General features: G+C 29.0%; 1 protein-coding gene across 1 annotated transcript in view; it reads left to right on the plus strand.

Moving 5' to 3' along the window:
* LOC129962173 (inactive dipeptidyl peptidase 10-like) overlaps positions 1-27,300 on the plus strand; it is a gene marked incomplete at its 5' end in the record, with an annotated part of 691,141 nt that overhangs the window by 120,539 nt on the left and 543,302 nt on the right. The window contains one exon of the mRNA XM_056075911.1: positions 7,749-7,863. Within this exon, the coding sequence (XP_055931886.1) occupies positions 7,749-7,863 (115 nt within the window). The remainder of the gene's footprint in view (positions 1-7,748; positions 7,864-27,300) is intronic.

Below are 27,300 nucleotides of genomic sequence, written 5' to 3' on the forward strand. Positions count from 1 at the left end.
GGATTTCCTTGAATGTTTCAAAATAACTAACGCTGACTTTTATGAGCATGGATTTAAAAGCACAGAATGGCTTTGGAAAGACTTAAGGCAGAAAGAATTATATTACCGATGGTTTTTCCTTGTTTATTTAAGTTTATTCAAAGTGGAAGGTAACTAACTTTTGAAGGTATTTGTAAAAGTTAAAAGGGACTCAGAAGTATTTGGAATGGAAGAAAAGTATTTTCAAATGTTGTAGACGATTTTACTTTGTCTTGGTAAAAATGTATTTGAAAAATTTTATGTGCATAGAAAGTTATTTTGTTCATTCATGACATGCGTCTTTAGAAACATTCTAGCTGGGTAATTTCATTTTTGTCCAAAAATTTTCTTTGCTCTTATAAAATGAAAAAAAAAAAAAAAGTTTTTAGAATTAGACTAAAAATTACTTATAGAAATAAAGGCATTTCGTATTTTTGCATATTTTAACCTTTTTAATTATATGTTAAAAGAACATTCAAGAACTTTTACAATGGAAATTTCAACTCAGGAAGCCGATAGATCTTGCCCCACAGTTATGGTCTACTGTTTTATTCTAAAACCCGTAGGATTAATTTTCTTGTTTCCCTTTATAGCAATCATACAAGGGGTGCGGGAATAGGAGATAATATTTAAAGGATCATATGTACTAGAAATAGGGTTCAGAGTAGGCCAGCATCGCCAAAGCACTTCGGATAATTGAATGGCAGTTCTTACAACAGCACTGAAGCAAAAACTATCATTGAGCCAATAGCATCACCGGGCAATATCGCCAGTAGGAGGTACATCCCATCATCAGAATAGAGGTTATTTAACTCCAAACTTGGCTTTTTCCATCAGAGAAACGAGAATTAATAACAGTACTTTAATGTACTGTTATTTAATTTTCTTATGAATGTTATTACTTGGCGTAGATAAAATAATTGGAGAGAGAGAAATAGTAATCGTATGCTGGTATACCATTTGTACAAGTATGCAATCAAAAAAAAAGTAATGTTGCGACAGTAGTTATATGAGGTCCAGAATTCTTATCAATTATTCCGAAAACAGTTGATTTTACGTTTTATCCCAATTTAATAAGCTCCTTCAGTTTAGACAATAAATTTGCAAGCTTTAGAATTATTTTATCAGAAGATTATTAGAAAAAAATAATAAGGCAAATTTATATTTTCATTTTTCTTTATTTTACATATAAAAAAATTCCTCAGTTAAAATATTAAAAAAATAGCTCATTAATCTGAATTGTTTTGTCCTCCTCGAGGGACTAAAATAGGAAATTTTTCTTCTACAATTTATATTATGTTCCATCATTTCTAAAAATACTTTGTTTCAGACATCACTGAAATTTATAATAAAAAATTTTAATTTTAAAACAGAGGGATATTAATTATTTCTATTTTGAAACAAGTAATTAAATTGTTCGCATGCATTAATAATATAATTAAATGTATGTAACCGGAATAGGCATATTTAATTGCATGATTATCATAAATATATCCTTCATAAATAATTGAAATAGTGAATTAAATAAAAGTATTACTTTGAAGCATGTAATTAAATGCTTTTTCTACATAAAATAGTACATAAAATAGTAATACATTATTTTGTACTGATTAGTAAAATGCATGTTTGTTAAAATAGTATGCAATTGTTAACATTATAAGAAATTCACGAAACAGTTATTTTCTTAATGATTTAGTTTACAAAGAGCTACAGTTACTTAAGAACAGAATGTGACATAGAGTTAAAGATTTATACAAATTTTTAAGCCGAACTTTGCAATTGGACCTCTGCAAATGTACAATTCAAATTTGTGTCTTATTCTGAAAAAAAAAAATTAAAAAAATCCTCTTTGAAATAGGAAGAAATGCTACATGCAATGAAAAGATAAATTATAAACTGATAAATAGTTTTTTTTTAAATAAAATCTTTTTGCACAATATACAGCTTTCCAATTTGGAATAATAAAGCAACAAACGAGATCTTTTTGTATTCCGTTCAATAATATGTTAGAAAAGTCGTTGTTGCTTCCTTCTATGAAAACTTAGATACAAAAATTTAGAGCATAACAAGCATTTCAGAAATGTCGTCTTTCATTTTAAGGAAATTCGAGACTTTTGTGAAAAATAATACTTTAGCAGAAATACATAATAGTATTTTAATTTTTTTTCAAGAAAATAAAATGTTCTATCATACAGTCATTTATTATAGTAGTTATCTTAAACGGAAAACCATCGATTAAAGAAAATAACAGAATTAAAAAAAAAGTGAAGATACAGTCATTTCAAAAAATATTCAATGATCTTTGATATTTGGTTATACATACTCTCATGAGGTGTATTTCTTTTTTCCTAATATTTCAGCAGCGTTATACCACTAATTCATGAGCAAATTTCATAGAAAAGAAGTAATAGATAGGACATGATCTTTTTCTCTTATATTCACCAAGATTTTTAACGAAATATATACTTACATTGCATTCATGAATAAAACATAAACTTTTTGTAGGTATAAAATGCAGATTTAGATTAAATGTTGAAAATCTCATTTAAATGAATTTAATATACTTACTCCCCATTATAATCGGGCCGCGATGGCCAGGTGGTATGGTCTCGGCTTTCGAATCGGATAATTTCAGATTCAAGACTTGGTTCCACAGAAGAAGAGACGTGTAAGAGGATCTGGTACGCGTTAAATCCGTCGGAGCTGAACGTATTCCCACAGGTGTGTTGTGGAAATTTAGAGCGAGGGTGCCAGCTCGGGTGTCGTCCTCGTCATCTTAACACGGGTCAAAATTACGAGATTGCTCCCAAATTAGCCCTAGTGTTGCTTTAAAATGGGACGTTAATATAACTAAACACAACTAAGCCCCATTTTGATAAGCATTTCTTTTTATTAATCTTATTCCGACGATATTGGAAAAGTTAATTATTGAACATTTTCATTTGTGATATGACTTTTACAATAATATGTCTTTACGGCTTTGAAATGAAAATTTATATTTATTCAACGAAAGCTTTAATCGTAGGGACATTAAAAATAATTTGAATATTGCGAAATGTAAATAAATTTCTTTTTCTGACATTCAGAACGGTTTAGTTAAAGTTCAACAAATTAAAATATATATATATATATATATATATATATATATATATATATATATATATATATATATATATATATATATATATATCTTATTTTCAGAACTGCATTTCTTTTAATGTAAACTGATTTTGATAAATACACTCGTGTTTCATTGTTTATATGACTACATATAAATTGATGTTTCATAAAATAATATGTATTTAGTTTGACATTTTAAAAATGCTTTAAATTTTTATATTGAAAATCAATCTGATGCTACACGTACAAGTTGTATACTAATACATTTGTTTATCTATTGTTAAAGATCTTTTTTCACATTTTTAATAAATCAGCTAAATTTTTTATTTTGAAACTGTTCGAAGGCGCTCGGATTGTGAAAAAAATGAAGTATAATACCAAAGAAGTGAAAAATGCATTTTAATTCTTCACGCTTTGCAAAGAGAAGTATTTTTAAAATGCTCGCAAAAATGACATAGTTTTATAAAAATTATTTTATTTTCATTTAAAAACAAAATTATTTCCTTTTTTTCTTTTTCCAAGACAGAAATATACGAACTTATTTAGTTTGCTTGCAAAAATGAAATAGTGTTGTAAGAATTAGTTTATTTTAATTTCATTTACCAAAACATTTTTCTTTTAATTTTAAACAGGAAACATACAAAATTAAATTTTCTGAACGATATGCTGCATGTCTTTTCATGCTTTGTTAACACTGTAAAAATTGGTTTTATTTTCAGAATTATCGTCGAAATTCAGGACGAATTTATATATATATATATATATATATATATATATATATATATATATATATATATTTAATCTGACTAAAGTTGCGGAGCGTGGCAAGCGAATTATAACGCAATATACCTTACAACTTTAAATATTGAAATGTTGTATTTAAATATGTTCATAATTTTTCATAACTTATTTACTATTTTTATGCATTTCATTACTGCTACTAATGCAAAATAATGTATAATTTTATTTGGTTTTTAGTACTAAGTAACATAAACTATAAAGCTGGTTTGGATTTGAATAATTTTATCAAATTCCGAGACAATTTGCCTAGTTATACTTTTAACAGTCTTATATCTAAATTTTTTAACATGGAATTTTAGTATGTACAGGAAAATTTAAATCTATTTAATAAAAATATTTGGAGTAGTTCAATAAAAGAATTTTTTTCATGATCATTAGACATTCTCACTACTTAGACCTAATCCTCTAATTATGCTATGCAATAGGATAAAAAAATACACTTTATAAAGATTCTATAATTATTTTTCAATAACTAATCACTGCTATATTTATCAGATTGACAATATATTATAAAATTGCTGTAATTAATTTGGTTTATGTTATTTGATTTAGTTTGGTTGTAATCAGTCAACACTGTTGTTTTATCTGGGTGCCATACAAAGGTTAATTCTGGATACACCCCCATTTTTCTTTTAAAGCTGGACTTGTGAACAGAGCCACTCCAAACATTCAAACCAAGCTAGAGATAAGACATTTGACCTTTGAGGTCATATTTAGCATTCAACAGGCCTGTATAGAAGATGATTCTTTTGCAGAATCCAATTTCTTAAACCTTGTTCCGACAACCTGCGCCAGCCTTGAGTTTGACACATTTCCCCCTCTTTCCCTTCTCTTGTAATTTTCTGCGATTCTTTGATGTTTGTTCATTTTACCGACAATTTGCGGGGTCCAACAATAGGTCAGTTGGCAGATTTATGGCCAAATTTCGTAAGGCCACAGGTCATTGGAACGGAACTTTATCTGGAACTCTAGTACCCTGAACCCGAGACCTTACCTTTAGAGCAACGCGAAATCTGATTTATTTTTAATTTCTTCCAGTTAAACTGGAATGTAGGCATTAACCAAACATGTCAGACGATAACATAAACACTAAACAAATAATTTCATACCGTAATTTTAAATTAAATTGCATTAATTTTTTAGAACAGTCAATGCCGAATATTTTCTTTTTAAGATTTATTTAACTGAAATAAATGTTGCATTACACAAACTGCTTAAAATACAGAACAACAAAACACCTTCTCAACGAATTGTGCTTTCTTTCCTGAAATAAAAGACGTTTATTAAAATACAGATATAAAACCAAAGGAGAAAAGTATCTTCTTAATGCAGATTTCGAAAATTTGAATGTTTTGGAAAGTTATGTTGCCTTTTGTTTTTTAATTCTGCCATGGCAAATCTTTTCTTGTTTTTGCATAAATATCTTTGGAAATGCGAGGCGAAACTAACAAATGAAAAATAAAGCAGAAGTTGTTTTAAGGAATGAACAATTTAGTTAAGAATCTTCAACAAGAATTTATGTGCTTGTGCTCATTTTGAAATTGAATTTTAAATCGAGTTTTCATTAAAAGTGTTGAAAGAGAAAGGGAACTTCCGAGACCGAATTCTTTATGAATTCATTTTATTCTATATTTAAATGCATTCTTTGCACGGCATTAAAGATAACAGGAGGCATGATTTAAATTTATAAATATTTCACATTTGTTTGAATTCAAAGTTTTAAATCTCTGTTTTGACAGCATTAGGTAATGTTGAGAATGATTTAGTTTACAATAAGTTAATTTAAATATTTTCTTTAAGTTTACTATTCGTTAGAATAAGTTAATAAATGTGTCATATCGTTTGAATTATTTTATTTACTATCCCTCTACAAGTACCGAAGCTAGTTTTTCTAATAATTCTTTCTTAACTTTACTTAAGTTTAACGTATTCTTATGTTTAACTTCAAAATTATTAATTACAATTTACTTTCTTTTATTCTTTATTTACTAGATATTTCATTTCTGTTACTTTCACTTACATACTGACTTACATATTTCTGTTACTTTACTCGCATATTAACTTACATAACTTCTATTTATATCTTAATTAATATTTTAACTATGTTTTCTGCAAACTTTGGTCGATAATGAGTTTCAAATTGTTCATAAATAAGTTATGGCCCGTTGTTTACGTAAGTTTGAAAGAATAAATAATCTAGCTTCTGTATAGAGGTTTAAAAGGAACTTGTTATAAAATATATTTTTACTTAAGCCTTTTACGGATCAGAAGCAAAATAACATTTGCGAATTTCAAACCATTTTCAGTCTACTGATAAACATGATATGGAATATTTTTTTTCATAACTTTACAAACATCGTAGATATTAACCTTTTAAATCGGGATAATACTGCTCAAAACACTTAATTTTTTTTTTTTTATTACAGAATACTGAAGAATTGCATATAAAATTATCTCCTGGATAATATAATTTTGATAAAAAATATTCTTTAAATATGACAAGGGAATTAGAAACTTGAAAATCCAAATAATTTTTTTCTGTGATGCTCATGCGAATCATTCAGTGGTTTAGTTTCTAATAATAAAATTGTTTCAATGAAAAAAAAATTAAAAAATGGTAAAATAATGGTGACAAATGCAGAATAATTGATCTAACGAAATCAATGAGAACTGTGAAATGAAAAATTTCACAGTTTAATTATTGAAGATCTTTTCATATTTAAAATTATTGAATTATTTTTCTCTAAGTACGTATGTCTATTTAAATTAAATAGACTTCCATAATTAAATTAATTATGAAAACCTTTAAATGATACTTAAAATTTTCTTCATGAAAATGATATATTTTCTAAAAAATCACCAGGATTTATTATTAATAATAGGATACATTTTAAACATAATATAATGGGATACATTTTATCAAAACATATTAATTTAATACACATTTTAAATCATTCGAAATGGAAAATTTGATATAAACCAAAGGTTTTTGCATTTGCAAGTTTTATTCATTAAATCAAATGAATTTTATGTGCATTTTAATAGTTTATCATAATTAAAGTTATATTTTAAAAAATTCAAAACTAATTTTTTGATTTTATTTTAAATCTATAGTTTTTATTTACTTCTTAAAATAAGTTATAAAAACTGAAATAATAAATAAATTACAATCATTAATTCCCCGAAAAATTATTCTAAATATCTACGTGAAATCTTAATATTTTCGTGCTTCCGTATCCTGAATTCAAGTCATATATATTGGGAAGGGAAGAAGGAAAAAAAAAACTTTACGCTTTAATGTATCTATAATTCAGCGAAGAAAAAACACACTGTTTATTACTGTACAAAATTATTTATAGCAAAAAATAAATAAATAAATAATAATAACCTACATGTAAAGTTATAAATCTTAATTAAAAAATAGTTTTATTTTACAAAAAAATAAATAAATAAAATAAACTACATTATACAGAAGTAAATATAGCATTATATTTGAAATGTAATTTTAGTTTTAACCAAATGTTTAACTGCACAAATAACATTATTTTAATTAAACTGCCATTCTTTCATTTAACTGTCAGATGTTGTCATACTGTTTGTTCATCTGATCATAATTCAAATTGCAAATTTTATACAAGCCTTGAAAATGAAATTATTCAAACAAAACAAAACATGGCAGACAAATCGCTGACCATGATGGAGATGAGAAAAAATGTTTGTTTATCATTGGATTGTTATTCCAGATGTTCTTGTAAAGCTTTCAAAGCTTTAAAAATGACCTTCTCAAGTATTATTTCTATCTGTTTTAGGAGGAAGATGAACCGCCAGAGGAAAGTCATATCTGGCGGATAGTTGGAATTACCTTTTGTGTCATCTTGGGGATTTCTGCAGTTGTCGCTGTCGTCGTCATCCTCTTCTTACCGAGTGAGTACTTTACTAAGCTTAAGTACAGTATTTCAGAAGATTAGCAGTCCATTTAGAGATTAAAACTGAAGCAGAAGAGTCGTTCTAAAATTTTCATTACTAAGAAAAGACACATATTTCAAATGAGTGCTTTAAGTAAAGTCATATCAAGCACCTTGTTTATTTTTATTTATTCGTTTAATATTGCATTTCAATAATTCATATCACATTTTGTAGTTTATTTTTTGAATTTCTGGATCAAGTAGATAAGTCAAACATTTATTGACGGAAATTAAGCACACAATTTTCTTGGAATAAATCAAGATTATTCATTACAAAAGGCACTTCAACATGTGCCCCTTTCGTAATTCTCAAACTATCCAGGCAATGTTGAATTTTGCCATCGATTCCTGTTGATACCCTGTTGTTACCGATCTCGTATTCATAAATCTTTACTTTAATGCGCTTATGTTAGGGACTGGTACAGAAATCATTTTACAAACTCTTTTTTCACAAAGTTCTAGTTTCCGTCCATATGTGCTTTTAAATTTTTTTGGCATGCTAATCGTTTATGAGACCTCATGAAACCATAGAACACATTGAGCCTTTTCTTTCATATACACAATTTTCAGTTACTGATATTAGCGCCATCTATATCACTTTGGCTAGTACTACACTAGGGGAAAAAATGATTTGAAATAAGGATCAGAATTTTTAAATAAGGAAGCATATCTAATTGTGAAGTCGCTTTTTTTAAAAAATAATTTTTCTTTATATATGCAGACTTGGTTTACACCCTGTTTTTCGGTACAAGAGGCCATAAAAATCAATAACTAGAAATTTTCTGCTAGAAATAAAGTAATTTCTTTCACGAACTAATAGCATATCAATATTGAAATTCTCAGGGAATAAATCAGCTTTGATTATAAGGACATGAATCTTTTAGGGTTACTGCTATTTAATAAATCAATCTGTAATAGAATCGAAGTATGAAGGGCTAAAAAGATATTGATAGTTCTAGGCTCAGTAGATCGATGTTGCTACACATTCACAATTTAAATTCAATAAATTCAGAAAAGAATTCTCTCTCAATAACGACGAAATGAAAGAGAAAATCAGATGAGAAATGAAATCAGATAGGAAATTAGGGTAAGAAATACTACTTAAATGAGTTAGAAAGAGCGTTTTACAAAGTAAACCAGTTTTATTGCTGTCGGATATTGCTTATAAGTAGCACCGTAAATTGCCTGCCATATACCAAATTTAAGATATACTACAGGCAGCAATATTAATCCATGAAACGACTGGATGTGCGTGGATACAATTGAAAATGCATCATTTATATTTTATATGCGCTAAAATTTCTAGCCAAAATGTAGAATAATCTTAGGACTTTTTAAAAATTTAATGTTAGTAACAATGGAAGTTAATGTATGTTCTATTGATTCAATGTTTTCCTCACAAAATGTTTTCAATGTGCACTTTTTTTAAAATTTAATGTTAGTAACAATGGAAGTTAATGTATGTTCTATTGATTCAATGTTTTCCTCTACTACTTGCATTGTAAGTTGCCTCATAGAACCTGAAAAATTTCATTTATATTAGTTTGTAATTTCTGTTTTTTAATTTGCCCTTCCAGATTTTATGCTCTAAATGGTCCTTCGTATTATATTATATAATTTAGTTGATTTCGTATACATTCATAAACAAAAATAATTATATAGAAAATTTTTAAAAAAATGGTATTATGTGGAAAAATTAGATAAAATTTCGAAATAAATTATCTATTGCTGATTGAGAGGCTAAATAAAAGCCTACATAGTCGTTTGCTTTAACATTTTTTAGTGATTCTATGCACTGTATTTTTCAAGTTACAAAACTACTGCCGATTATTGAAGAGCTACAGGAAGGATTGTACTTTTTACAACTCTCAATTTTTTAGATTCTAAAATTTTCCTAAATATGGGTGAAATTTCAATAACCAGATTCAAAAACAACAAATTTCAAAAATGAATCTTCTAAAAAACATATTTAAGACACAAAGCACGGTATTTAAATAATTTATCTGGGGTGAGGTTAAAGCAAATACAGGGAAATAAATTTTTAATAAAATTATTTTAGTTCTTTTTATTTATTCTTTTTATCAGAATTATTGTTACATTGAAGAAGTTGATTATCTTACACTTTAATTAAAAATATATGAATTCATTTTTTTTCTTCATTTTTATGTGTAAAATTAAAAGAAATCTTGATAGTTTAATCATTTATTTTTATTTAAACAAAGCTAATGAATAAATTTTGACTATAAAATCCTTTTAATATGCAAGAATTATTATTTCAAAGAACTTTCAAAGGAAAATATTGCTAAAGAAAAGTGGTTAAAAAATATTTTTAAGAAAGCACTATTAAATCTTTAAGCGAGATTCAATTAAAAATTCAAATGAGATTTAATCGATATCGTTTGAATATATTTAATTTGTGAGGTCGCTGTGCTTGAGACAAGGAAAATATTTCTTTTAATTGTTAAGTGAAGTATCTTGAACATTTGCTCTCTCGAATATGTTTTTAAATAATATGAATATTTTAAGTAATTATAAATGAACAATTGATTTTTTTAAGTAGCAAACTTTGGTTTTTCTTTCAGTCTTTTGTTGTTGTGGAACAAACTAAACAGTAGCTTTTAATTCCTTCAAAGTCAATGGAAATAATGTAAAGCAATAAGTATAGACATTTGCTACTATCAGTGTGATGCATCCGTTGTTATATATATGTATGAAATATGTTATATGAAATTCTTGAGTACAGACAAAAAAAAAATCAATGTTTAACTTGAACAATTATAAATATATAAAAATGTTATATGAAATTCTTGAGTAAAGACAAACAAATCAATGTTTAACTTGAACAATTATAAATATATGAAATGTTATATAAAATTCTTGAGTAAAGACAAACAAATCAATGTTTAACTTGAACAATTATAAATATATGAAATGTTATATAAAATTCTTGAGTAAAGACAAACAAATCAATGTTTAACGTGAACAATTATAAATATATAAAATGTTATATGAAATTCTTGAGTACAGACGAACAAATCAATGTTTAACTTGAACAATTATAAATAAAATACGACATATGAATTAGACAGCGAAACCTAGTCAATTATCCCCATATTACTTCCTAATACAGTTTGAAGTTGTAATTCAAGGGCATATGAATATTTTATAATTTTATATAAGCATTCAATATATATATATATATATATATATATATAATATATAATAACTTAAAATCAAAATTAAATCCTAATTTATTTTCTAATTTTTCTAATTTAATTCTTATATAAACTTAATTCTAAATTGTTATCATATTTCCTGATCCAATTCCACTTTTTTTATTTATTAAATAATGCTCCACGAGTTTTGTAAAAATGATTAAATCTGTACTATCAACTTTTCGAGTAAAGGGATTTAAAAAAAACAGTCAAACCATGCAAATTCTTTTAAGAGATGCCTATTATTCCAATACCTAAATCGACACGTGTAAAGAAGTCCATATCAGAACATTATAGTATATAAACCCCGGGGATAAATATTTCGCGCTTTTTCGCTCTTTTAGCTCTTTTCGCTCTTGTGTCTTGTTATAGATTGACGTACTTCGTCGCTTCTTGCTTGTACATAAATTATGCCTCCAGGGAAGGAATAAGGCGAAGTTTAAAATTCAAAGTATCTTTTCTCTCTCTTCAGCCACGAAGCTGCTCCTATATATATATATATATATATATATATAATATGTAATGTATATGTAATATAATCTAATATAATAAAATTTAATAAAGTAAATGTGAAACAAGATGTTCATTGCATGAATTGCTTAATTGTTCATCAAGTTTATAAATCAATATGGACGCCATAAATATTCATAGCTTTTTCTGTAAATAATATCGAACATTTAGAAGAAAACAACTGCTTCACTTCAAATGATATAATGATTCAAGGTTGAATGCATCTTTCTATTAAATTATTTTTATAGTATCTCAAATTTGAGATATTATGAAAATAATTTAATAGAAAGATGCATAATAAACCTATATAAATCAACTGTGGATGCTTATCGGTACTTGTAAAATATATTTTTTGGCCAGAATTTAAGAGCCCCGGTAATATTAGTTTTCCTTATATTTTTTTCACACCATCTTTTAATTAAAAAGATATTTTATTTTAATTTGTTTTTATTTTATACCTTTATTTTTCAAATATAATTTCCTATCGTTATATTCACCGAATACTTTCGAAAGTTGTAGGCTTTACCTGGCAAGACTCACAAAAATACAGTAAAGTCTTCTAATCAAATACACTATACGTACATAAGATGTACGTCCTTCGAAATATTCTTTATCTTTTCATAATATACATTTACTTTTAATATCATTTTCTTTCTCCGATATTCCAGTGACAACCATTGGACTGATTGAAAAAAGAAAAGTTTAATTATATGAATGTTCATTACCCGTAGATTATTGCTGGTAATTATAAAAATTTTCCCTTTATCATCAATCAAAATATAAATTTCGCTCTAAGCTCAACTCAGTGCATTAACTGTTTTTTAGTAGTAGTAGTAGTAGTTTTGTCTAGCTGATTTTAGCTTTGTAGCGGTATAAATTTCTTGTAATTAATTAAACTACTTTTATTTTATTTCATTTGTGATATTCATTTAGCTCTTCTTTACTGGGAGCCCATTATTTTATACAAATGGAAGCAGAAACCGCTATTAAATTTATTAATCGTTTCTTTCAACCGTAATTAAGTTGTAAAAAAATTAACTTTCGGCGAAAATCACGCAGAGATGAAATTATGGGTTCCACGAGGCTCAGCCGAGAGCTATAAGAATTTTAGCTCATAGAAGCTTTGGATACATAGAGAAATCATAAATTAGAAAAAAAGTGTCGTTTCTGTGTCACTCTAATGAGTCATAGATATGTTATCTTCATTCATGATTGAAGGGAAAATTGCAAATAAAAAATCATGTAAATGTTTTGATATTTTCTAACCTCAGGTATGGGCTCTTTTTCTTTTTCGTAATGAGTGAAAACAATTTACTTTCTCTCTAACTTTATATGATAATTCCTTCAATGATTTTTTTTACACTCTTTTAACCGAAACGCTCTTTTAAATTTACTTTTTGGCTAATCGAAGAACTACGGCTCATTTATTGTTGCTTTTGATATATATCAATCAACGTTTTACATTAAATGTAAGATTTTAAATTCAATAGGGAGTTTTGCAAAACAAAACATTTACTTCAGTCCTAGAAATATCTCCAGTGGCACAGTAGTAGGAGAAGAAAAGAAAAGAAATACATAGGACTTATAACAAATTTTAGTTGTAAATATATACCAGGCCACTTTAATCAATAATTTCTTTGTGATCACTCTACGCTGATGTAGATGAAAGTATTAAAGTCAAGGTCATGATTCATTTCGTGAAACTGGATTGACATTTGCAATGCGCTTATAATATGGGGGAATTCCTGTTTAAAAACATGCAAATCATTCAAAATACATTTTTAAATTCGAATTATACCGAATTTATCTGGTGAAGATCACAGTGAGGAATGTGGGATGAACAAAATCCAAACATCACAATTCTATGATTTTTCCGGAAGAAATTTAGAAAGAAACTCGTAGTTATAGCAGCATCGAAGAAAATAAACGCAATGCTTCATATAAATAATCGCAATCAAAACAGAATTTAGTTTCTCCTAATTGTTCAGGTTTTTATCTTTTAGTAAACAGAAAAATTTCTAAAATCCTATGGTAAATTTCTTACAATTTTATATCTTCGATTCCCAAATGCGGTAGAGAAAAAGAAAACCTTCCCTGTGATGATAATTACAAGTAGAATTCTCATTTATATTTTCCATTTCTTACTAAGCAACATGATGAATATTACTCCTTTTCTCCAGTTAAATCTGAGCATGCGCAGGAAAACTCATTCCAGCTTAGGAAAGTCCGTTAACACCGCATGATCGTTCTCTCGCTATCCGCTTCTGGAAAGGAGGGCAATTACCTCTTGGCAACTGCTTGCCCTCCCGCTGACGAAATTGTGATTGTTCGTCTTTAAAAATCTTCCATACTTTGGAAAGCTTGTAGAAAACAGATAATTAACGAATAAGCTAATTAAAAACCATCTTTAATATATTGCAAGGGATCGAAATATTTAAGTAACGATTTAAGTCGACAGGATGACTCTATCTGTCAAAATTATCTTCAAGACTTTAACAAGTCAATAAGACTTCGCATTTTGACAATAATTTTTGGTCGATCGATTTAAAAATCAATTCGATGGTTAGCGAGGATGTCACTACCGTAGATCTTCAGATGCCTAATTCAAATGTCATTCATTCAGATTATAGTTTGAACTATATTTCCCAGAATAATGTAGAATGTAGCAAGTAAGAAGATGTCGAATTTTTGACTTCTGCTCTTTGTCTTTCGGATAAGATATCATGAATTAAGTTTTTTCTATCCACTATTTCGATCACTCGTCGGTGGAATTATTAGAAAAATTGAGTATTTATATCATGCATGAATGGAGTGATAGGGTTATATCCCCTTATTAAGAAGTCACTGAATAGTTTGAATTAAAAAAGTGATTTTATTCATTTAACCTTTACTTCCTCAATGATGAATTGGATTTTTTTTAAAAAATCTATTACGCATATTTCATTATGATAATTACATGCTTAAAATCTCGTTAAAGGTTAAAGCAAATTCAATAAAAAATATTCAGAACTATTGCTGATACTCTTTTGCAATATGCATGCTAAGAATATTTATTTTGTTGCTGCTAAATTATGCACATCCACTATAATTTAACAAAGTATTTAAATTCATACATCTGACCTTCGAACCGCCCGGGAGGCACACGGAAAAAATTACTGAATAACCGGATCGCCGCAACAGTAACACTGGCGGGAACTGGGGTTGAGTCCAAAGGGTCATCACCGGCCACGGTACACCCTTCCCCGAAGGAAGTGCATTCCGTCATCAATGGGAGAGCCAGATCCCTCAACTATTGGGATAAACTCCAGAGTGGCGAGATCCAACCACCATGTCGGAAGCATCCCATTGTCATTTCGAGGTGCCCCCCGGGGGTTCATAAAGTACTTAATGTGCAGTAGTAAATTAGATTTATTTACCAATAAAATTTCTGTATTTTGCAATCTAGTTTATTATGCTATCATGATTGCCAACTGAAATAATTTTGCTACATAAAAACAACCTCTGTAAATCTAAATAAGACTTAAACTTGTTAAATAAATTAGTGCCAACATTTTTCAGATTCCTGATTCTGTATTATTATAGGAGAAAGTAATTGTTTTTCTTCTTCAATTTTTCTTTCAATTACTTTTTATGGCAAAAATTATATAATTTCAAGTGCTTCTAAATTTTTAATAAACGTTGGATAAAGGTGTTTGGCAAACGAATAACAATAGAGTAATAATATATTGTTACAAGCCTGTAAAGGTGCTTTCCAGCATGGTCAGTTGAATCACTGAAAAGACCGTTTTATGATTAGCCCTGTGGGTGCTGATCGGGTGCCGCGTCAGTGATCTCAGATATTGGCGACAAACTTGGCGATTATTTGGCGACATAATAGATAATGCTGGAAACTTCGAGAACTTTAACGATCCATCCAATAAAAACTGAGATAAGCGTGATTGGACCAGGAAGTTCTCGGTCCGCATCCTGCGAACTATAAAAGGATGGCAGTCTCAATCTGCAATGAATCGCATTTGGAGTCGTAGTCAAATATCGAGTATTCGAGAGGATGGCGAAGCAACGGCGAAGTGCCAGCTTTGTGGGTAGCCCAAGCTATTGCTGAAATGAGCTGAGTGTCATGTCCTGTAGTATATTGTGGAAGCAGCATCAAGTTGTGTGCGGAGTTGCCAGTCTTGTGATAGTGAGTTTGCAGTTGGACACAGCTAAGTCGAAGAGACAGTGGAGAATTTCAGCCTTTGGAAGAGACCATAAAGCGAAGCTTCGAAGATTCCCTCCCTGTGGAATTCTGTGTTAAAAAATTCAATTGTTGAAGAAAATATCAACTATGGTTTTATTAATTAATTTGTATTTCTAGAAAAAAGTTCTATAAAAAACGTTTGCATTTAATATCTATATTAATTTTATATAGTCTTTATAAGAGCATATATTCCTTCATTTCGCCTGCCATCCAGGTGCAATAGATAGAACATTTGATGAGTTCTTGTCAAGAATGCTTGGACATTGATTAAGCTAATGGACAGTGAATGTGAAGAGTCTGGAATCAGGTTGCTCCGGTCTTAAGGGTGGATGGGAAAAAAAGGAAATCATTCGAGGAAAATTATTTCATCAGACATTTCTCACTTGTATATGATGAAAGCTGTAAAATTTTTCAAAAAACCTCTGTCAAAATAAAGCATTTTTTTTTTCTTTTCTTTCTGAACATGAAGTATGTTTATAGAAACAGACTAATGATTTCTTTTCCATGTTTTCTTTTGTGCTAACAGTATCATATGAATTAATATTTAAGTAACGATTGAATAAATAAGTAATAATTTTATTATTTTTTGGTTCAAAAGTATTAAAAATGTGTAGAAATAGTAACTTAAAGGAAATATTACATAAGGAAAGATTTCTTTAATGAACTGTTATATAAGATTTTTAACAAGTTCACTGACTGTGCTATTTTTAAGTTATATTCTGTAATTCATGGTATAAAATTTTAAAGTATTTTTCTGGAAGCATAGATTTTAAAATATGTATTTAAAACTAAAGATATGAAATATATTTAATTTTCTTATGAGGCATCCCTGCGTCGCGTCATCTGTACTGAAGCTGTAAACATTTGCATTTTAATTTGATTGATACTTCTCTAACTTTGTTTTAATGTATCTTTGAGAATTTTCATGATAAAATTCTGAAATATTGTGCATGACCTTATTATAGGATGGGGGACATTTTACTCACTGGGAATTTTTTTGTACGGTGTCCGTATAAAAATTTAAATTTTGTATTTTTTAAAGCTTAATTCTCTGAAAATTTTAATCGATTTCATAACATTTTGCCCCTTTCTTACGGAACTTCGTAATTTACAGTATATGTCTACGGTCAATATTTAAGAAATAAAAGCCGCGATCAAGGTTTTTGAAACACCCTGTATATTGCAGCAGCATCGTTCACTTTCAAGAAAATTAGCTAATCAAGAAAACATTTTATGAATTTTTAGATTTAGTTATTTTATATTAATTATTATTTTGCATAAGTTTTTATTATCCAGTATTATAAATTATTATTATTAGGTATGATAAATTACTGTAGCCCCTTTAGATTAAATCATTGTTTATTGAAATATTAAAAAAAATAATCTAGAATTTTATGAAATTCGAACCAGGTAAAAACTTATATTTAATTCTAAATTTTAGAATGTATTTCTTTTCTAGAATTAGATCTCAGTGCAATTAAATTCCAAAAGTCTCATAAAACAGAGTCAATACTGACAATCTTTCAACCTTCTGATAGTTAAATAATTTGAGTACACTTTTTTTACAAATATCCTTGAAAAAGTTATATGAATAAGAAAAAAAAAAAAAAAAAATGTGAATAAGAAAAATTAATAAGATAGAGATTTTTATTAAGCTAATTAATAATTGGCTTTTATAAATGGAAAATTAATTATTGTGAGTTATTTTGATATTAAACTAGAGAAATTGTTCTTGCATCCCTGTTAGTGTTGCCCCTCCCCCCAATCGTCGATAAACTGCCACTGCAAGATCTGCGTTCTCGAGTCACCACAGTCCAAAAAGACTTTAAAACTTTAATTTCGCTGTTTCATTAGAGACCTTGCCGAGAAAGATTAACGAATGGCAAAGGAATCGTTAAACGGCGCGCATTCGCTCGTCCGATAAACAACTGAATTCTAAAAATAGCAAATCTCCCTGCTCCCTGCGAACAGCAAAGTGTTTCTCCATGCCCATTTACCATAACCATTTAGCCCCATTAAAAGGCGCAATCAAACCGTTAACGCATTCGCGGATCCGGGCAATCCTGATGGGCCAGGCAGAAAACTCCGGGCAACTCATCCGGCCCACTAAATTCCCGCCATTAAAAGAGGACGGGAAATTCAACCTCAGGAGCCACCGGAAACATTGGGAGGGAAACAACGGCTGCCAGCCGCTACCTAATGACCCCCAAATAATAAAAGTGTCCACTCACAACTATACCCCCTGGTTGCAGGAAATATGAGTCTCTCTCTCCTCCTGACAGCGGCGGAACGACATATAATACATATGATGAAGTTGTTAAGACGTGTCTTCTGTGTTGTTTTGTGCAGGTCCATCTTTAAAGCAATGGGTCGCCATAAAACTCGTCTTGTTGGAATGTGTGTCGCAGCTCCCTCCTAACCCTAATGCCCGAACCGTTTTATAGAGGCACAATAAAATGGATTTTGATGACGTTCCTTCTGCCAAAAGAGGGCTTAAGTTAGGTTCGGTTTGTTATAGTTCGGTATTAGTTTGATTTAGAGTGGTGCTGGTTTGGGTATTGCAAATGGATGGGAGGAATGGCTCTAGGGAAGTGAAAAGTTCTTTGTTACGGGTTAGAGTAAACATTCGCTAAATCATAGGCGGAAATATTTCCAATAAAAAAAAGTATTCTTTAATTCCGAAGATATGTATCTCTAGATACTGGGTTTAGGAGGTTCTGTATTATTTACGATTTTCCATATGGAGGAATTCATAATTGATTGCTAATGATCTGGGGTAGCAGTAAATATATTTTAGTAGCACTTATTATAATGTAACTAAAATTTATGTGTACTACAGAGTCAGAAAAGAATGCAGAAGTGTTTTAGATATCTTACGGAGTATTAAAATAGCATTCAGAAATTCCTTGAACTTATTATTATTTTTTTAATTACAATCTTTCTAAATAAGATCAATTTTATATTTGTATTTCCTAATTTTTTTTCCTTTCAATGATTCAATGAAGTTGACGATGTGTATCTAGCATATAATATATATATCTATATACTTGTAAAGTTAATGCATTTAATAAATTAATAGTTATTATCCATTTTTGAACAATTTAATTTATGATCCATTTAGTTTTAAATTCGCACACGGAGTAAAGTTTTTTGTGATTTCTTTCTTGAAAGTAGGGTAGCAGAGAAATGGGATCATAGTTAACATGTCAAAGTAAAATTTAGACACATATAAAATAAAAATGGACAAAAAAAGTCCAGCGGTTGTGTGTGGAGGAGGGACAGATACTTTAGTTCTGCCAATTTTTTAAAGTATGGAGAGTGAATAAATATCTGGCGTCAAAGACTATCAGCTATTCAAAAATTATATATATCTTTATATATTTTTTTAAAAAAAATAAGTATTTCTTCTGTAATTTTTTTAAAAAAGTTTTTAATTATTTGAATCACAAATACAACTAAATATCGAATTGTAATTATAAGTTATAATTTTATTTTATATAATTAATAATTATGACGATCAAAATCATGCCAGGATTAACCGAATGATTTGCTTTAGAGGCAACTTCAAAGTAATTGTGATTATTATTTCCAAATATTTCAGATCAGTTTTAAAACAAAATATTTCAGCTTATCAAATATGGAATATAATTCTATATTTTCCACCTTTGGGTTATAATATATTTCTCGAATCTTGATATTTGCTTTAGGAATTTATAAATATAGAACTGAAAATCAAAACAAACATTGATCATTGATCATAGATGAACTTCAAAATAAGCCTTACTAACTCATATAAATTACAAAAATCCAGAAATAAAGTTTCACCATGAAAATAATAGAGAGAGAATGGCTTGCAGAAATTTACATTTTCCAAAAGACACAAAAATGTGAGTTATAAAAACAATAAAAGTGCACAGATAAGACTAAAGTATTAGTGGCATAAAACAAAACTTTTCGTCTCCCTGATAACAAATTGCAGTCTGCAGTGGAAAAATGAACCGATTTATTAATATTTTCAAGTCTATATTTGTGGTCCTTCCTTTTTTTTTTTTTTTTTTTGATAATTTACTATAAATCTGAGAGATCGCTCCGTTTTAAAAGTAAGAATATAAATTATTTTATGCCAATTATATTCATCGTTATAATTGCAAATGCTTAACGCGTATTTGCAGAAATATGCCTTGGTTCTGTTTTAAAACCAGTAGCAATGGTCTTCTCGAAAATTTCCCCCATATCTCTAATAAAATGACCTTTACTCCGTATCATATATAAAGTGCAGGCCTTGGACAGAGCCATAATTGGAACGAGTGGTCAGATTACTATTTTCAGAAATGTTCATAAATATTTATTTCATAGATAAAAACATATACATGCTTGGATATTTTTTTCACCACTTGAAAGCAAAATTTGATATTAAACAACATAATTAGGAACCATATCACATCCAAATTTTAATTTATTTAAATCATTGAATTACTGAGCTACCGCTTTTGCATAAATGAAAATTTGCACTCTTAGATAATCAGCCTGATGAGATATCTAGTTTGGAATTAGATATAGATCTACAATTTAGAGGCTTAAAATGTGCTCTAAATTTCTTCGTTCCTCGAAGTTAACAACCATCGTATTCAATTACATTCGTATATACAAAGAGATAAAATTTTTCTGAGTAGTATTCGTAAGAACTTGATATGAATAAAGAAATTTTGTATAAGGTAAGATTATATGCATTCTAGCTCAAAGCGTTCTTGCGTTTTATATTTTCAGACACACATAAAGAAACATAGACAATTTAATTTACAAAATGCCTTTTTTTGGACTCGGAGGTTTGAAACATTAGGATTCGAAAAAATCTCAAGATCGAATGTTTTGATAATCTCAATATTATCTAGTTGCTTAATTTATATTAAAAAAATAAAAAAAGCAAGCAAAAAGAATTCTCTGTTTTAAAAATATTTCTGGTAATTGACTTTGTGCAGTTTATGTCGAAGAAAATATTCTTTACATTTCTAAATGACGAAAAGCTTAATCATAAACTCTGGAAATACGAAAATATGAGAATACATATTTGCTTTTTTGCTTTAATCCTTTCAAAGTCATCTAATATAATTATCTAATCAAATCTGCGACAAGCATAATAATAGCTGTTGTCCAAAATAAAATATTATCGAATGGCTTCTGTGGCATTAAAAAATATGAATTAAATAGATGAATGAAAAAACTGACTAATGAGAAACCAATAAGTGGACAAATACCTCTCAAAAACTCCTTAAAATATTCGTAAATTATTGGAAAAAGCAGTTTTCCTTTATTTAAATTCTTGTATTCACTAATAAAACAACAATAAATTCAATACAATAATATTGCAACAATACACAACAATGAATATAGCAGCGATTCCTAAATTAAGAATACTTGGAACATTTAAAACATATATTTCCAATTGTTGCATTTAAACCTTAATAATCACCCATTTTATTATATTGTCATGTCTTGAACTTTTGGCCGTTGCTTTTCGAAATTATATCCAAATTAGCTGTGTAAATTCCTAAATATTTGGGAAGGAAACAATATTTATTAGTCAAATTACAGATAAGCGAAACTTGTTAATAAGGCATGTATTTTTACGGAGAGACGTGAAGCTGCTTTTATCCTCTTAGTTGTCATTGGAAGATGAAATATCAGATTCCTTTTGGTCACCTAATTGTCACATTCTTATGTTTACCCCCATTGACAGTAAATAATTATTGCGAATAACTTAATGCATTAAAATGGGGAATAGAGCATGATTTATATTCCAAGCCTATTTTAAATCCTTGAAGAGTACAAAATTCTCGTGCCTTATTCCACGGTGCATGTACCTGAGATCCTAAAGAAAGAATAAAAATATAAATAAATAAATTGCATCATATGCATAGTCCACAGAAGAAAAAAAAATCCTCTATTTCATATCTTATAACAGATTTAAAACTAAATATATAACATTAAAATAACATTTATAAATTAATCCTCGAAAAATGATAATAATCTAATTACTCAACAATTAAGTGCTAATTGCTTATTCATTGGTGATCTGAATGCATTACTTATTATATATATCCTAAAAATAATGGAAAAAGAATTGTATTTAAAGGTTGCAAGGGGGCAAACTATAGTCATATGTTGTTGTTATTAATTTTAATATCACTTGTCATAGACAAACTCACTGACTTTAGAAGTCAGTGATTTTAAGACACGGGTGCATCTCTTGTTTTTTCAGTAGCGACATCTAGGGCCAAGAGTACGACTTAACTACATACACACGTTACAAGCCTTTTTACGGGGTGCACTTCATTCATGCATTTCATTCTCTCATCCACTGATGATAATTTAGACCTGAATCAGAGAACGCTCACCACTGATCGAGTACCCCAGTGGTATTGCTCTCGACATGGATGACTTTGTGACCACGACGGATTTATACGCGCGCCAGCCACTACACCCACGGAGAGTTATCGGCCCGCAGGGTTTTAACTCACAACTCAAGGGATGCGAATCCAATGTCCTTCCAACCAGGCTATCCGGTCCCTATATTGATATATGGCGCATTAGTTGGTCACACCGAGAAGTTGGTTTAAAAAAAATGAAAATTAAACAAACAAATCTTTTTCAGAAAGTTATTCAACGAATTTTATTAAATTTTAATTAACTACCAATTTTTGTTACTCACTTTTTTTTATTTTCTCTTGGACATTTTGTCTATTTTATTTTCGAAATCGAGCTCAAAAGCTCACGAAACTGGTACACAATCAGCAGGAGCTGTCTCCACAAAGCTTTCTCTCACAATCTGTAATAAATGTAATTTTTTTGTTTTTGTTTTTGAGGCGTTTTTCCCCAAACGATTCAAACCAAAATCTCACATAAATCTTCAGTTGCAGTCAAAAAATTACTTATCAAATTTGATAAATTTTAAGTCATTGCGTTTTTGAATTATCGCATTCACATGCTTCTGAAAGTTCAGACTGACAAACGGTCAGTACGTTTTTGGATTTTGCTTAAAATTTATTAAATGCTCCATTATATAGATGTTAAATCTATGCCCCCAAATTTTACCCTCCCCCTATCTCCCTTTGTTTTGTAACCATTATATTAACTTATATTCGAATAGCTGGACGTATATATTTCCTATGTGTATATTTTGTGCAAAAGATTATTTGTTGAAAAATGATAGATATCTATAAATTTGGTGTTAAAACTATATGTACCAATTTCGTCTATTTAGCTCAACACATTTTTGTGTTATCTTTGTCACAGGTAGATGGATTGCTATTTTTCAAAAATGATATTTTCAAAATTAGAGCGGTCTAAAACATAGAGATTCGTCAAAATGACGAGTTCGAAGTTTTTTCTATTGCAGAAATTAAAAAAAGGCATTCATTAAGCCTTATATAGACACCTTGTAATCTCATTTTGTGTCTCACTAATGCTCACAATGGTTTTTTACAGCTGCAAAAATTTTCTAAACAAAAAAAGAACGAAAATGCTGTAAATAACCACGTAAATTCAATCATACTGTGATTACCAATACGTAAAAATATTCATCGAATAACCCAAATTTAATAACCTTAGTTATTACTTCAACAAATTATAATTACTTAAATTTCAAATGAATTCTGGTCATATTTTTTTTTCACTGATAATACAAGCACAGAAATACAAAAGAAAAAAAAATCTTCCTCGAAATTTTCTTTACTTGATTATGATTGATCCTTCAATGAATAACATTTGGAATTCTACTAAAAACAAGACAGAGTTTCTCTGCTTTTCCCCAGTTTTTTTAAGCGAATAGGAATGAAGATGCAATTAATAACCGTGTCAGTTTTAGCTTCACCAGCATTCGACGATGCGATAAAGGCAAGCATGGACTATCACGTCAGATTACACAGCGAATCTCTCAATGATTTCTGTGTCACGCAGATCCAACCGGAAAATAAATTCAGCCTAGTTGTTACACAAACGCTAGCAACAGCAAACCAAACAAACAAGTACCAGAGATAAAACGAGTTCTGGCGTAAATGTGACACACTGTTAGATAAAGAACAAAACAAAGAATATGAGGAAGATCTCACAAAATAAGAACAACAACAAAAAATATCAGGGAAAAGTCCTTATCGATTCGATATGTTACAGAAATAGAGTATATGAGGTGGTCCAATCCATGAGCGAAATCATTGGCAGTAGGATTTGAGTTCCTCTGCAGATTTTTATACACTTCCTAACCGGAATTGATGTCTAATTGGATGGGTGATAAATCGAAGATCCTTAATCCGGATTTTCAAATATATGGATTCTTCTCTCTTGCCTTCGAGATTGGATCCTGCTTGAAGTCTCGCGGGGAAAGATGAAAAAAAAAGTCACACATTCGATGATTGGGAAGAGTTCTAGTTTCTTTTGAGGGGGAAAAAAACTTATATTAATTTCCCATTCTTTTTTCTTTTTTTTTCGTTGTCATGAAATTCAATTTTGCCAGAAAGTATATATATATATATAGTATTTCTGCCGTGTTTCTTAGTATATTTTGGAAAACTGTGAAAACTTCAAAATTAAATCGAAACATAGTTTAAAAGAAAAACTGAAAACGGTTGAATGTCCAATAAAAAGTTTGTCGAGAAATGGTTTTCAGACGATCTTTCTTTTTCAAGTGTGTAGATATCTTTCTCTATACATTGTTCGCAAAGAAAGAAACATTGCAAATGTTTATTACATGGATATGTTACAAAAATATTCTTGTACTTTCAAAGACAACTCTTCTTGAAACATATATATTATTTGTTAGCATAGTACTCAATTGCTTTAGGTTTTAAAAGTATTTAAAACTAAACATAATTTTTTTTACGATTTCTAAGTGATTTCATGAGCTCATTTACAGCTCATACTTTCATTTAAATTATCAGACATTATCTGTTATCTGTTAAAGATTAAAATAGTTCTATAAATTTAAGTCAAATTATACATTAATGTTTAGAAAAAAGAATCGTCGCGAATTAAAAAAAAAAAAAAAAAAAAAAAAAAAAAAAAACCTCGAAATTTAGAATTTTTAAGTAAATTCTAGTTGAACATATCGAAGAAGTAGTTACATTTTAATCTTATTTGTGACCCAAAGGTAGACATTATGCATTTATAAGGTTGCAATAACAGACATTTTAATAAAATTTAGAGCTTAATTTATTGTTTGCAATCTCACCATCTAGACTTTTGTCTTGATGGTAGAAAATTGATATTAAAAATAATTACCTGCATTAAAATAAATTCCTAATTATTATAAAAGACAATTCAGAAAGCTAAATTATGCATTACCCATTCAATCATCGAAAAATTTCAATCGTGAAATTATATTTCAACTCGTTCATTTTTTTAAACAAATTGTGTGTGATAAATATTTTCTTCTGGCCGAAACTGCAATTTATGTTTATAGTTTGGAATAAATTTCTTCTGGCCATATATTTAATAATTTGATATTTTAACTTGAATGGAAAATAACACTCACAAAACAAAAATTGAATTTACGGGAATTAATTTATGATAATAAAGCTAAATTTTTATTTGCTTTATTTACTAATGTTAATTCATCTTCCCCGTGATCTGGGAGTCCCGTGTTCGAATTCCGGTTCGGGCATGGTTGTTCTTCATCTGTGTTCTATCTGTGAGGTGTGTGAATGTGCTCCCTGTAAAAAGGGGTTGTGCAAGCGGATATGTGAGCTTCATCTTCATATGAGCTAGAAGTCACTTCTGCCCTCGGGTGCTCACGGGTCTTTACCCTCAAAAGCTACTGCACCCCCTGTCAGTGGTAACGCGGACATGACATCCTCATCACTAATGTTAATGTTTTAAAAATTAATTATTAATGTTTAGCTGTGAATAAATATTCGGTATTTTCAATTTGCCTACTAATTATAGTTTTTATTAATATATTTAATTTTTCACTTAATAGTGGACCCAATTAATTATATTTGGTAGTCCCAAATGGCAGCACAAATGACTATGATATGGTTTCGTATAAGATTTAGAATCAATTTGAATAAGGTGTTGAAATTGTGAAAAGCAAAATTTAAGTTCTTTTCATTTTATTGAATACATTCCACATGAGCCTTTGAAAAATTCCCTTTTTTATATAATTGTTCTAAAATAGAAAATAATCACTTTTCACCATAATAAATGTACAAATCCTAGGCGTATGATGTCCGCAATTTATCTTTATTAGATAAGTTATGAATTTATATATCATAATCGACAAATCACGTTTTCAAAGTAGTGTTTATGTTTGAATTTATTCAAGATAACACGAGTCTGTATTCCATGGGTGAATCATATGGTAATGCTCCTGATTTAACACATTATTTTTGAGCTCTAATGTTAAATTAATATTTTCAAGATATGATAAATTATTCTGGACGCTTTGCTGTTTATTATAAATTATCATATTTCTCATGCACAGAAACAAGTTCGCATCATATTTAAAAGCAGACATAGAGATTAAATGAGAAACCTGATTAAGAAACTGTTATATTATTCATTCATTCAGAGGTATGATTCTTCAAACTTACTTCAAAAATAGAATGAAAGTGCAATATGTACATTATGTAACTCTCTCTCTGTATGCATGTATTCAAATACCATGAAACCAGAATTAGTTAAATAACAAAAGAACACTATTTACAAAAAATGTCATTAAAATTTTTATATAATTTTGAGGTTAAAATGGGTGGAAACTTACCCCGGTGTGATGACGAAATGTGTATTTCGACTGTATGCATGTGAAATATATTTGTACACGCAATCAAGTGAAACGTTTAAAGAACTTTATTCTTCAATTTAAATGATTACTTTTACTGAAGATTTTAATTTATTGCAGTCGTATAATAGTGTAGTTAGTAAAGCAGTTTGAACTTCAATTAATTAGTGTTGTTGTTTTGTTCTAACGGATTAATAACCTTATTAAACTATTCCATTAAATACATAGTAAAATGTAGGCAGGGAAAATTAGTCATGGGGAATATATAAAATAGCATGATGTAACATTCACTTTTTAATATTTTGGATACCTCTATTGTATTTAATTATAAGAATCCCTTAATAAAAAAAATGTTGAAAATCCTATCCCGTTTTCTGACGCAAAATATTTAATCATATACTTTATACATAAACTATTAAATAACCTTTCACAGACAAATTGCTAAAAAAAAAAGAATCTAAAATTTACTACATGCAGAAATATATTTGTTCGAATCTCCCTTTCTAACTCTACTAAATTGCAGCCCTTTCGTTCTACTGTTTGTTTATTCTACGATCGTTCCAGCGAAACAAATGTTAGTACATCGCTAACATGCGATTGGGACGAACCAGGAACAGATAACGCTGAGGGTGGAGATGAGGCCAGTCCCCCCCCTCCAAGTTG

This window comes from Argiope bruennichi, chromosome 2, assembly GCF_947563725.1.
Source record: "Argiope bruennichi chromosome 2, qqArgBrue1.1, whole genome shotgun sequence".
Lineage (NCBI taxonomy): Eukaryota > Metazoa > Arthropoda > Arachnida > Araneae > Araneidae > Argiope > Argiope bruennichi.